The 14,277-nt window shown below is 43.1% G+C and overlaps 1 protein-coding gene across 3 annotated transcripts in view; it reads left to right on the top strand.

Annotated features, from left to right (window-relative positions):
• DHDH (dihydrodiol dehydrogenase) overlaps positions 1-12,458 on the top strand; it is a 30,140-nt gene extending 17,682 nt beyond the window's left edge. For 2 of the 3 annotated variants that reach the window (XM_083376618.1, XM_083376617.1), the window contains 4 exons: positions 5,844-6,096; positions 6,672-6,823; positions 9,507-9,657; positions 12,307-12,458. In XM_083376618.1, coding sequence (XP_083232744.1) covers positions 5,844-6,096; positions 6,672-6,823; positions 9,507-9,657; positions 12,307-12,425 — 675 coding nt within the window. In that variant the 3' untranslated portion in view covers positions 12,426-12,458. The remainder of the gene's footprint in view (positions 1-5,843; positions 6,097-6,671; positions 6,824-9,506; positions 9,658-12,306) is intronic. The other variant, XM_083376616.1, reaches the window with a different exon arrangement.
• The last annotated feature ends 1,819 nt before the right edge of the window (positions 12,459-14,277 follow it).

Consider the following 14,277-nt stretch of genomic DNA (forward strand, 5'->3'; position numbering starts at 1 on the left):
AGAAAAACTAAGTTTTTTTTAAAAAAAAAAATAGAAATCTTAGTCTATTGTAATCAGGGAGGGATTTATTATTCACAATGCCAGTCGCCCGACTTCCTTCCCTGCTGCATTTTTAAAAGGTTTGTTTTGTTGATGCACAAATCACTAACAACAGTTGTGATACTGTATGTCTTTGTGTTCGCCCTGAGACACCGTTCGGTTTATTTTATAAACCTAAACATGCATTATATTGAATACTGAAAACACAGGTAGTCCTCGACTTGCAACAGTTCATTTCGTGACTGTTCTAAGTTACAACAGCACTGAAAAAAAGTGACTTATGACTGTTTTTCACACTTACGACTCCCCCGTGGTCATGTGATCCAAATTCAGACTCTTGGCAATTGACTCATATTTATGACGGTCACAGTGTGACTTGGTCATGTGATCCCCTTTTGCGATCTTCTTACAAGTCAATGGGGGAGCCAGATTTGCTTAACAACTATGTTGCTAATTTAACAACTGCAGCGATTCACTTAACAACGGTGGCAAGAAAGGTTGCAAAATGGGGCAAAGTTCACCTAACAACAACCTCGCTTAGCAACAGGAATTTTGGGCTCAGTTGTGGTCATACGTCGAGGACTACCTGTCTACCAATTTGAATCATGGTGACAATGGGTGGGGAAAACTGGTTATGATTGCTTTGTTACTGGAGATGCGAGCTAGAATATTAAACATCTGATCTGATATTGTTCTAGTTATCTCATTTTTTTGGCCCAGGATTGTCAGGATTGTCATTATGATTAACACACTGTTGCAGATTCTTCTTGGCTGTATCCATTACAGTTAGAGTCAAGGTGTCAAGAACTGTGGATTTTATAGGCAAGGGGTGACCTTAGCAGATTCTCCATATAATACTAGGATGAAAGTCTATATCCCACCCATTTATAGCAAACGATTGTTGCCATGCTGCGCGTTGTTTGTCAACTTTTGATATATATTTTTTTCACCAAAGGAGCAAGCAATACTTTCTTCGTGCAATCTAACTCTGTGTTTGGGATTGTATTACAACTAATATAATTTTCAGACTCTTTTTCTCCCTTTTAAAAATGGGGCTTATTGCTTTTGAAATTATATCATTTCACTAATACCGTTCTAGGTGTTTATTTTGCTTTTCTTTTGTTAATTAGCTCTCTATAGAAGCATGGTTACGTCGAAATTATTCTCTTCTTTTCTTCAACACTAGTTTTAGTTTAGGGATGAGCTGTCGTGCATACAATCAGTGGGCCACGTCAAAGTAAAAAAGCAGAGAAAGATAATTAATTCAGCGATGGAAAACAGAGGATTAAAATGTGGATGCCTCTCAAGATAGTCAGGCAGGGAGGACAGAATGAGAAAAAGTTTGCCTGTGTCTCCCTGCTCCACGTAGTCCAAAACCTTAAGCCAGGGCTTTTCAACCTTTTCACCCATTGTACCACTTTTAGGATATGGCAACATCTGAGTACCACCAGTCACCTAGCAAGGTGTCAAAAACTTGATGACCCTCCCCAAAAAAGGAAAAAAAGTGATGAAGTAAAGGTAGTCCTCGACTTACAACAGTTCGCTTAGTGGCTGTTCGAAGTTACAATGGCCCTGAAAAAAGTGCCCCCCAAGCCGCAGCCAAGCAAGACACCTGCCTGCCTGCCCAGCGGCGCTCTTCCTCCTGTCCGAGGTTTTCACTGTTGTGAGCATTTCTGTTGAGGATTGGCAGCGGGGATGGAGTGGGGGAGTGTTTGGTTTTTATTCCCCCCCCCCCCGTCGGCTTGATGGTTGCAGCAGGTTTTGGTCACTTCACATGATCCTGGGACACTGTGACCGTCATAAATATGAATCAGTCAAGCATCTGAATGTAAAGCAACCTAGAACTAAGGAGAAACTTCCTGACAGTTAGAACAATTAACCAGTGGAACTACCTGCCTCCAGAGGTGGTGAATGCTCCAACACTGGAAGTTTTTAAGAAGAGACTGGACAGCCATTTGTCTGAAATGGTATATGGTTTCCTGCCTGAGCAGGAGGTTGGACTAGATGACCTCCAAGGTCCCTTCCAACTTTATTATTATTATTATTATTATTATTATTATTATTGTTGTTGTTGTTGTTGTTGTTGTTGTTATTATTATTATTATTATTATTATTATTATTATTATTATTATTATTATTCACAAGACCCTGGAGATGCTGCAACATTCCAGCCGATCGGCGCTTCTTCTGGGCTCAGCAGAAGCGCCAGGATCACCGCCGAGCTCCAGCTGGAGCCTGGCACTGATCCTGGCGCTTCCGCTGAGCCCTGACAGCCCTGCAGCTCCGGCCGTCTCTCGCTCAGGCTTGTGCGGTGCTGCCACCGGTTCAGCTCATTCCCGCTCCCCCGCTACCACTTTTCTAGGATGGTCGCATACCACCTGCCAGGTGCCAATGTACCACAGGTGGTACCCGTACCACTGGTTGAAAAGTCCCACACCATCTAGTTTTCTCCAACTGAGGGCAGTTCAGAAAAGGAAGCTGTCCTAATTCACATAAGAACGGCATCAGCCCCTCTCATTTCCTTCTGCCTCCCATGATCAGCCATAAGGGAGTCTAAGATCTTTTTCTCTCCTTCTGACTCAGGGGAAAATTTTTACTTTAATACTTCGATCGCTCCCAGCTTATACCCAGACCCAAAAAATCCTAACCAAGTTGGCAAGGAACCGGCAAACGTCTGAGAGGAACAAGCCAGTGCTTGAGGTTTGCCAAGTATGGCATGTGCAATGTGCAATCCAACAGGTTTTATAAGTGACTTTTCAGGGCAGCAATCATGCTTGTTTACCAGTCTGGGCTGCAATTCCCCAAACCCATGTGATTAACCTCCCCCCCACGCCTCTTTTTGTAGTGTTGGTGGAAGGGTGTTATATTAAGCTAATCCAGTTTTTGCACTCCCTAATCAGTTTCTGCTCTTACTCCCACTCTCATTCTTCCCCACGCAATGCCACTTGAACTTTAGCCTTACATTCCCACTTCCCGAGATAAAAAAACCCCCACATTCCTACTTTTTTAATGACTGAAAAATCTAAAGAAATGTTTCTCAAGTCTAGCAATTTTAGGATGTGCAGACGTCAACTCCCATATTGCCTGGGGAATGTTGGGAGTTGCATTCCCCACATCTTAAAGTTGCCAAGCTTGAGGAACTGGTGTCATATGCCATCGGTAAAACATTTTATATAAGTTTTCTTTATATGGCACTGCTTTAGTTAATTTAATATTTCTTTCCCATAACTTTTGCCAATCTTCTAATTCTATATCATATACAAAATACTTTGCCCATGTTATCATTGTTTCTTTTACTTGTTCTTCCTCCATCTTTAACAGAAATCTATAGAGTTTCTTAATCAACTTTTCATCTGTTTTTAACAGTATCTGATCAAATTCTGTCTGTTCTTTATAAAATCCCGTTGTTTTAACATCTTTTTCATATCTCGTTTGAATTTGCAGATATGGCCACCATGCTAGATCAATGCCTTGTTCTTCTAAATCTTGTCTGCCTTTCAATTTTCCTTCATTGTCCAAAATATCTTTATAAGTCATAACTTTATTGTAGTTAATAAAATTTGGGTAAGCAAAAGCTTCCATTGTTGAAAGCCATTCAGGTACCTTAATAGCAATTTTTTCTTTTATTTTTTCCCATTCTGAAAGAAGTGCATTCCTTATAAAATGGTTTTGAAAGTATCTTATGTATTTTATTCTTTCCATACCACAGAAAGCCATGCCAACCGATTTGTAGGTCATTCACCACTAGGTACAATAGTCTTTTATCTCTAAGCATTATCCATTCTTTAAGCCATGTTAGGTTGAGGAAAACTTCTTGGCAGAGAGCATCTAAAAATGTGTTTCCACTGGAAGCTATCTAGGAAATTCTGTGACAATTCTATGCATCTCCTTTTATCCTTTTAACAACCCTGCAAGGGGGAATTAGGCTGAGAAATGCATAAAGATCAAGTATGGGTAGTCCTCAACTTACAACAGTTCATTTAGTGACTGTTCAAACTTACAACAGCACTAAAAAAGGTGACTCATGTTGTGATCGTTTTTTTCCACACTCATGACCTTTGCAGCATCCCCGTGGTCACTTGATCAAAATTCAGACGCTTGGCAACTCACTCATATTTATAACGGTTGCAGTGTGTGTGCCGGGGTCCTGCGATCACCTTTTTTTATGACCTTCTGACAAGCAAAGTCAATGGGGAAGCCAGATTCGCTTAATGACCGTGTTATTAACAACTGCAGTGGTTCACTTGGCAACCATGCCAAGAAAGGTTATAAAATGGGGCAAAACTCACTTAGTAACTGTCTCGCCTAACAACAGAAATTTTGGGGTCAGTTGTGGTCGTAAGTCGAGGACTGACTGCCCATAAAAAATATACCAACCCTGTGGTAGCGTACCCTGACTTTTTGGTTTGGTGTTTCTTGGCTTACAATCCACTGGTTGGTGTCTTTTCTTTCATTTTTTTAAAAAAAGATTAAATATTAAATAGAAGTCATTCCCCTGTACAGAACAGAGGAGAGCTCTATAGGTAGTCCTCGATTTACAACCACAATTGAGACCCAGATTTTCTGTTGCTAAATGAGACATTTCTTAAGTAAACTTTGCCCCATTTTACGACCTTTTTTTGATACAGTTGTTAAGTGAATCACTGCAGTTGTTAAGTGTGTAACAAGTTTGTTAAGTGCATCTGGCTCCCCCATTGACTTTGTTTATAAGAAGGTTACCAAAGTTGACCCCACGATTCCAGGGCACCTTTATAAATATCAACCAGTTGCCAAGTGGACTAATTTTGATCACATGACCATGGGGACACGGCTGTTGAGCAAGTGGCACCCGATTTGATGACCCTTTTTTGCCATTTTTAAGTGAATCACTGTACTTGTTAAGTGAATGGCTTGATCATTAAGTGGATGCAACTTTTCCCATTGAGTTTACATGTCAGAGGCTGTCTGGGAAGGTCACAAATGGCAATTGTGCTAGAAACCATAAAGTTTTATTCAACGAAAATTAATTGTATAACAGACATTTTATTGTCCAGAAGCCTTAAGCAATGAGTCACATTTTGCAGAAAATTTCGTAGGTAAAAAGGAATAATTCTCCATCTCAGCTATTCGCGTGGTTACAGCATGGTTCATCAGACAAAAGTTTTTACAACCTGGCACATAACAGGATGTCCTGCAATAAACTCTGAAACTCCTTCCAGTGTTCTAGATAAGCTATAGGTATAGGAATTACTAAGAAATAGACTACATTTCCCAGAAGCCATCTCTTAAGGAAATAGCATTTATCCCTGTAAATGCTACATACTGTACAGTTCTGCTAAGGATACAACATTAACCCTGTAATGTTAATGTTGATGTTAATGCTAAATACTCTAACACAGTTCTTAAGTATATGCTCTGGCCAGATGGTTACATACTGGTCCATCACAGCAATTGCATGAGCCCAGGATGCTGCAACCATTCTTAATATATGCCGGCTGCCAATTATCCAAATTTTGATCAGGTGAATGTAGGGATTATTGGGATGGTTGTAAGTGTGAGGACTGGCCATCAATCTCCATTTTTGGTGCTGTTGTTACTTCAAATGATTGCTGAACGAATGGTTGCAAATCAGGGACCATCCGTACAGATCAGTGGAATTTTGCTACCTGATGAGATCAAAGTTCTGTTTGGTCTTAGCACTCTCCCAAGGACTAGAAACTTGATTTACTTAGACTAAAAATATACAGACAGCTGGTCTGTATCCAATGCTACTTCCCTTGAAGTAAAAGATACCTTCCAATCTGAAAGGCCTTCGTCTCTTTAAGGGCTTCTGGACCAGATTCTTCCCGGTGTCTGAACAAATCCGTAGTGCCGTGTGCCAGAAATCTCTTGGGAATTTAAAAGTGCTCCGAGCTCAACTAGCTGTTCGGATGGACAATATTCCAAGGCTGCTGGACAAGAAACTGGGCGGAGGTGTCATCCTGGATTTGGGCTGCTACTGCATCCAGTTTGCCTCTATGGTTTTTGGGCCTGAAATGCCCCAGTCAGTTCTGGCCTCAGGATTGCTGCATGAAACAGGTAAATGTCTAAACCTGCTCCTGCAGGAAAAGAGTTAAAGTAAATGTGGCTTGGTGGACTCTTTTATCAGAAGGGACCTTGGAGGTCTTCTAGTCCAGAGGTCCCCAGCCTTTGGGGCACCAGGGACTGGTTCTGTGGAGAAAGGTTTTTCCACAGACCGGAGAGTGTGTGGTTTTGTGTTCTGCCTGGATCCCATGGATGGGGGCTTTGCTTATTTGTGCAGACCGGTTGCTGGCATGCCGTGGCCCAGGTACTGGTCCATGGACCGGGGCTTGGGGACCCCTGATCTAGTCCAACTGGCTTGAGGGAGGGCAACGGGACAACTCGCCACAGCCAACTTGCCGTGGGACAACTCACTGTGGAAAAACTTAACAATTTAATTTCATTATTTACAATAAAAAAATTATTTTAATTTTTGTCGATCACATTTCGTTCTGTCCCTCCTTTTGCATCCTTTCTTTAATGATTCTATTCCACTATTTCTTCGTTATTAGTGTAACTTTTGTCTAGCAACAAGTTGGCTGTGGTGAGTTGGCCACGGCGAATTGTCATAGATCCTGAGGGAGATGGTTTAGGCAGGCAATCTTTTCTGTGCCTTTCAGGAGTGGACGAAACCGTTTCCATCATCCTCAACTATTCAGAGAACCGTCAGGCTGTGCTTAATGTCACCATGATGATCGATCTGCCAGGAGAGGCAACGATTGGAGGAACGGAAGGCAGCATCAAGGTATTTGCTAAGGGATGGACACAGTAAACGTCAAGAACATCCTTCACCAGAGTCAGATTTCAAATGCTGCTGTGGAGATGGGACAATTCAGAACTGAGTGCAGACAGATGAGGGATTTAAAAAAGGATGGGTAGTCAGTTGCCACACTATCTGTCTGTCTGTCCGTCTGTCCGTCCGTCTGTCTGTCTGTCTGTCTGTCTGTCTATCTGTCTGTCTATCTATCTATCTATCTATCTATCTATCTATCTATCTATCTATCTATCTATCTTTCATCTATTTGTCGTATGGCGTATCTACAACATATTTTATTAAAAAGGAACACAAATGTAAAATACAAAACATAAGATTATAAAATCTGGAATCTTAACAGGAAGATTACAAACATATACCAAAGTTGCAAATATAATTTTTTTTCCTTCGTTTGTCGCAGACAGGAAATCAGCAAAATCTTCATTATAGGCTGTTTTGACACTCTGTCACTGTGCCTTGGATAGATTTGATTTTTGGTCCCACATCATACTTAAGGACTGTCACCAAAAAAAGGAAAAGTTGTTAAACTGGGTCCAGTCACAGGTTGACTCACCTTATGGCCTGCACGTGACTGAAACTGTGCAGGTCTATGTGTACTTCTTTCCTGCTTAAGAATGCCAAGTGAATTTTCTAACCAAATGAGGGATTTGCTTTAGAATTTTTGAGAGCAATAAAGGAGAATATTTGTAGCTTGAGATTGAATGGGGGGGGTTGTCCTTGGTGCTCTCTGAGCTTGGTTGTTTTCTGGCAGATGTTTCATTACCCAAACAAGGCTACCTCATTGGTGCTCAGAGAGCAGAGAGAGCACCAAGGACCCCACGAATTTCAAGACAGCAGAAGAATCCAGGGAGATTTTAAGCGTGAGCAATAGATAGGAACGTGGGCACTGAATGTGAACCATAAAGCAGAAAATCTCATTGGTAGCCTCACGTTGCAACGAACAAGGACATACATTCAATTTCACAGCTACTAAAATTGTTAGCCGTGCAGATACAGGGAAATGACTGAAGCCTGGGAAACAGGCCCCTTGTCAGTCAACAGGAATGCTGATTTACCACCAGCTTATAAGGTACCTAATGGGGACGCGGTGGCTCAGTGGGTTAGGACGCTGAGCTTGTCGATCAGAAGGTTGGCAGTTTGGCGGGTCAAATCCCGAGTGTCGCGTAGCAGAGTGAGCGCCTGTTACTCGTCCCAGCTTCTGCCAACCTAGCAGTTTGAAAGCACGTAAAAATGCAAGTAGAAAAATAGGGACCACTACGGTGGGAAGGCAACAGCGTTCCGTGCACCTTTGGCATCTAGTCATGCAGGCCACATGACCACGGAGACGTCCTCAGACAAGTGCTGGCTCTTCGGCTTTGAAACGGAGATGAGCACCGGCCCCTAGAGTTGAAAATGACTAGCACGCATGTGCGGGGGAACCTTTACCTTTACCTATAAGGTACCTAGGAGCCGAGGACTTGGTAACATAAGGAAACAACAGCCAATTGCCAGCCGTCAACACATCAAACAATAGGAAGGCACCACGTAAAGTCAACACATAGAATAGCCCAAAGCACACACTCCAGTAGAGAGAAGTTCCCTGAGGATGGGCAGAAGACTAAACCTCTGATCCTGGTGACTGACCCAGATTGGATCTTGCAACCCGGGACACATATATTTGCCTTCATTCATAAGAAATTCTTTTAGCCCATACACAGCAACACTATTGGGATACTCATTTAGCGAACTGTCCATTTTCAATTATTTTTTTTTATTTTTTTTTATTCCATTTATATCCCGCCCTTCTCCGAAGACTCAGGGCGGCTTACAAGCTTAGCAGTACCCTTCATTCTATGTATATGCCTGCTTATTAGGGCTTTCACACACACCCCAAGCGGCATTATTACAAAGTCAGCTTAATTGCCCCCAACAATCTGGGTCCTCATTTTACCTACCTCGGAAGGATGGAAGGCTGAGTCAACCACACATTGTATCATAATGTGCTCTTTGCTTGGCTTAATTTAATTGAATATTGGGGAAATAGCCAGTTTTAGCTTGCCAAACAACTATGACTTTATAGGGACCAACAGTTTGATATAGATTAAAATACAGTTAAAAAAAAGACTGCTTCAAGATGTAGATTCCTTGAGCATCTAAGACCTCACTGTCACATCCTGAGTCTTAGCAGCTCGGTCACCAACAACCAGAGTATCTACTTCTCACACTATCAAGTTAACCGATGGATAAATTGAGCACATTAATTCCTAGTAGGGCGATATGCAGTGCTTTTTTTGTAAAAGAAAAAGGTGCCAGAACTCATACATGTCATACAACCCGCCTTGCCTACCCTACAAGGTTCCATCCAAAAAAGGTGCCGGAACTCTGTTCTGAGCGTTCTATGACAAAAAAAGCCCTGGCGATATGATTTTTGTGTTGTAGCTCAATAAATTAATTGGATGTTTTGGATATGCATAATTATGGGTTTAGTGTTTTAGTATACAACAGTGTGTGTGTGTGTGTGTTTCAAATTGCAATACAATCACAATGTATATTAATCGAATAACCTCTGGTTGGTATAGGCTGGGTTATAAATGTTACTGACTGCCACCTGCAAAGTAGAGATAACTTGATTTCAATTTTGTCATTGGAAAGACCATCTTACTTTTCTTCCTAGATTCCGGACAACATGAACAGCCCTACAATCATGTTTCTGAAAGGGAACCGGTGGGAATGGCCCTTGCCGTCTTCTCCTGAGCCCCTCTACTTTAAGCACAATATTGGGTTTCGATATCAAATTGAACACGTCCGAGAGTGTCTGGAAAATGGTAATTAAGTAGTGGGTGGTGTTGGTGGTCTATTTAACCCAGAAGTTCTCCTTTGATTGATCCATTCTTCTTCTTTTTTTTTAACACTGCATCTCTAGCATATTATTTTACTCTCAACTCTTCTATCACTTATAAAAGCTGTGACATCTCTGGTGAAATTGTAGTTGTCAACTAATTTGTTGTTGTTGTTAGTTGCAAAGCCGTGTCCGACCCATCACGACCCCATGGACAACTTTCCTCCAGGCCTTCCTGCCATTTAAACTCACGCCTACTGCTTCAGTGACTCCATCCAGCCCCCTCATTCTCTGTCGTCCCCTTCTTCTCTTGCCCTCAATCTTTCCCAGCATTAGGCTCTTCTCCAGTGAGTCCTTCCTTCTCATTAGGTCAACTAATACCGCAGTAAATAATAATAACAATAAAGTTGGAAGGGACCTTGGAGGTCATCTAGTCCAACCCCCTGCTCAGAACCCTATACCATTTCAAACAAATGGCTGTCCAGTCTCTTCTTAAAAACTTCCAGTGTTGCAGCATTCACCGCTTCTGGAGGCAGGTTGTTCCACTGGTTAATTGTTCTAACAGTCAGGAAGTTTCTCCTTAGTTCTAGGTTACTTCTCTCCTTGATTAGTTTCCATCCGTTGCTTCTTGTCCTTCCTTCAGGCGCTTTGGAGAATAGCTTGACTCCCTCTTCTTTGTGGCAGCCCCTGAGATATTGGAACATTGCTATCATGTCCCCCCCTCGTCCTTCTCTTCATTAAACTAGGTAAAGGTAAAGGTTCCCCCGCACATGCGTGCTAGTCGTTTCCGACTCTAGGGGCCGGTGCTCATCTCCGTTTCAAAGCCGAAAAGCCAGCGCTTGTCCGAGGATGTCTCCGTGGTCCTGTGGCCGACATGACTAGACGCCAAAGGCGCACGGAATGCTGTTAACTTCCCACCGTAGTGGTCCCTATTTTTCTACTTGCATTTTTACGTGCTTTCGAACTGCTAGGTTGGCAGAAGCTGGGATGAGTAACAGGCGCTCACTCTGTTATGCGGCACTCGGGATTCGACCCGCCAAACTGCCGACCTTCTGATCGACAAGCTCAGCGTCCTAACCAAGCGTCCCTTCATTAAACTAGACATACACAATTCCAGCAACTGTTCCTTACGTTTTAGCCTCCAGTCCCCTAATCATCAGTAAAGATGGTATATACATACAGATGGACGTAAAATACATCTTCCTGCAAATTTGGGTGCATGGTATTTATGTGCAATTGGTTCACACACACTCTCCGTCGATATCTTGCAACATCTCCTTTAGCACAAGTAACAGTTTCCAAGGGTTTCTTGTAATCAGCTAATATATTTTTGTTAATTTTCCCTACTCTATCTGGCAGAAATCTAATTTGAAAACTTCCTCGCATTCCAGAGATTTTCAATAAGTCTAGAGACTGTGAAGGACAATTCAACACTTTTACTGTTCAAGTACAGATAGTCCTTGACTTATGACCACAACTGGGCCCAAAATTTCTGTTGCTAGGCTAGACATGTTAAGTGAGTTTTGCTCCACTTCACGACCTTTCTTGCCGGAGTTGTTAAGCGAATCATTGCAACTGTTAAGTTAGTAACACGATTGCTAAGTGACTGTGGCATCCCCATTGATTTTCCTTGTCGGGTCGACCACAGGATACTGCAACTTGTCTTAAAGGCGAGTCAGCTGCCAAACATCTGAGTTTTGATCACATAATCATGGGGATTCTGCAATGATTGTTCAGTGTGAAAAATAGTCATTAGTAAAGTGCCGTCGTAACTTCGACCATTAAAAGAACTGTTATAAGTCAAAGGCTACCTGTACTCGCCACCCAGAGTAGCCCCACAGTGAGATGGTGGCAAATAAACTTAACAAATAACTTTATGACTGACCGCAATTTGGCAAAATATTCATCTTCAGCTTCAATTGCTGAATATACGCCATAAAGTGGTTATCTGCTTCTCTTCACCAAAACCTATTATTTGAGCAGGGGACCTCAATTTTCTTTCTGTATTCCCACTTTCCCCATTTGAAGTACTTTTCTGCCTTGACTATCTTTTTGCACTGAAACTAGGTCTTCCCTCAATGCCATGGAGTATTGCCTCTGTTGAATCAAAGATGCTTCTCCCCCCCCCCCCCAGGCAACTGGACTTTTTTCTTTGAAGATGTTTCACTTCTCATCGAAGAAGCTTCTTCAGCTCAGAGCTTCAAAGAAAAACAAGAAAGTCCAGTTGGCCTCGTGGGGAAAAAAAAAAAGCCTCTTTGGGACAGGTATGACCTGGATGACTGAGAATCTCCATAGACGGTTAGCTTACATCTGCTGAATTTCTACTTAATTACTCAAAACCTGCTATAAAAGCGATTCCTACTTCAGAAGACAATTTCAATTACTTCTCAGGTTGGCCACAAGATCTAATGATCTTGTGCCTAACAAGTTAAGATGTTCCCATCTGAAGCAAAGGAGAAAGCTTTTTATAGTTCACACCAGGATTAAACTCTAGGAAAGAGACAGAGAACACAAAAGCTTCTACGCAAAACTGAGGCTGAGGAGAGTTATTATTTTACAGCAATATGGGGCAAACCGCAAGTTTGTGTAGGGTCTAATTTATTTCTTGCTAATTCAGGTTGTATCTTGCATGCAGGTTTGAAGGAAAGTCCCATCATGCCTTTAGAAGAGAGTGAAAAAATTGCCTGCATCATGGATGAAGCACGAAAACAGGTGGGCGTAATCTACGAACAGGACCGCCATGTGTCAAATTGAGACCGGCTAATAAAAATTTCAATTCTACCCAAAGCTGCCTCTACACAATGGTTGCGTTAATTAATTTAAAACTGTATCTACCAACCTACGCTGACCACGTATGGTAATGATGGGTCCACAATTGTATACAAAGGGGCTGTGATGACCCAGGGCACAGCACAAAGGCAATGCAATCAGTTCTTTTAATTGCTGATTTCCTCCAAACGCTCCGTTTGCTGGTAAGCCTCCAACACACACACACACACACACACACACACACCCCTTTCAGCCGACTCTGGCTGAAAGCAATTTCAATAGGTAAAGGTAACCCCGCACATGCGTGCTAGTTATTTCTGACTCTAGGGGCTGGTGCTCATCTCCGTTTCAAAGCCGAAGAGCCAGCACTTGTCCGAGGACGTCTCCATGGTCATGTGGCCGGCATGACTGGACGCCAAAGGCGCACGGAACGCTGTTACCTTCCCACTGTAGTGGTCCCTATGTTTCTACTTGCATTTTTTAAATGTGCTTTCGAACTGCTAGGTTGGCAGAAGCTGGGATGAGTAACAGGCGCTCACTCTGTTACAACAAAACAAAACACACACACACAGACACCCCTCTCAGCCGACTCTGGCTGAAAGCAATTTCAATGCAGCCTGATTAATATAAGAACGTACTCAAGACCATAGAGATAACAAACAAGCAAAAATAAACTTAACGAGTCCGTTTGAATCCCAGCTTGCCTGAGCAGTTTTCAAAGAGAGAATCCGAAATCCAGTCCGAGGTCGTAAAACATTCAATCCACCTGGTCAGCCAGTCCGGTAGTCAAGGTGTCCAGGTTTTCCAAACAGAAGGCAATAGAACATTGGTGGCGAGCCTATGGCACGCGTGCCAGAGGTGGCGCTCAGAGCCTTCTCTGTGAGCACGCACACCATTGCCCCAGAATTCGCCAGAGTAGCGAGCACATGGCCTTTGGAAGTGACAGGGCAGGAAGCGAGTGAGCAAGCAGCGTTGCCACCCCCCTGGGATGCCCCGGAGACGGCGAGGGACTGGCCCCAGCCACGCTCACCAGTCTGCCGTGACCACTGCAGCTATGCCCACTCAGTTGGCCATGCCCCCTGACCCTCCCCCCTGAGGGCACCACAATGCTGATGCAGCCCTGGCACTTTGCGATAAATAACTGGGTTTTGGGTTGGAGTTTGGGCACTCAGTGTCTAAAAGGTTCGTCATCGCTGGCATAGAACAAGAGCAACAATACACAACCCTCCCGGGATTCAACGTTTGTTCCCAACAAATGCCCCACCCCACAGCATCTCCTTAAATCTCAATCCCCAAATGTGCCTTGTAGAGTGGGGCGGATGCTCTCTTCCCGAGTAATTGAGCCTGCCTATGTTGTTCCCTCCTCCTCCTCTCCGCTCTCCTTGCTCTGACAGGGGTAGGCAACCTTGGCTCTTTTGACTCATGGACTTCAACTCCCAGAATTCCTCAGACAGCATAGCTGACTGAGGAATTCTGGGAGTTGAAGTCCATGAGTCATAAGAGCCAAGGTTGCCTACCCCTGCTCTAGGATCAGGTGGGGGTGGGCCTTGCTCATTTCCTGAGCTGTCTCCCGTTCCAAACCTGAAGCCACAGACACTTCTCCCTCGGCCTCCATAGGGTCCTGTTCCAGCTCCATTTCCTCCTCAGATGGAGGCATGACAGTGGCCTTCATCTTGCAATGACGTAATTTGGGATTAGATCTTGTGTATCAGCGAAATAAGCAGTTTGGCAATATTTTTACATCAACTCTTGAAGGATTTCCGGTAACAATGTAACATTCTCGTTAGTTCATAAAAGATTTCAGCATTTTTCCACAACGGAAGACGTTGTGAGATGA

Source organism: Vipera ursinii (assembly GCF_947247035.1).
Source record: "Vipera ursinii genome assembly, chromosome: Z".
In the NCBI taxonomy this organism is placed as follows: domain Eukaryota; kingdom Metazoa; phylum Chordata; class Lepidosauria; order Squamata; family Viperidae; genus Vipera; species Vipera ursinii.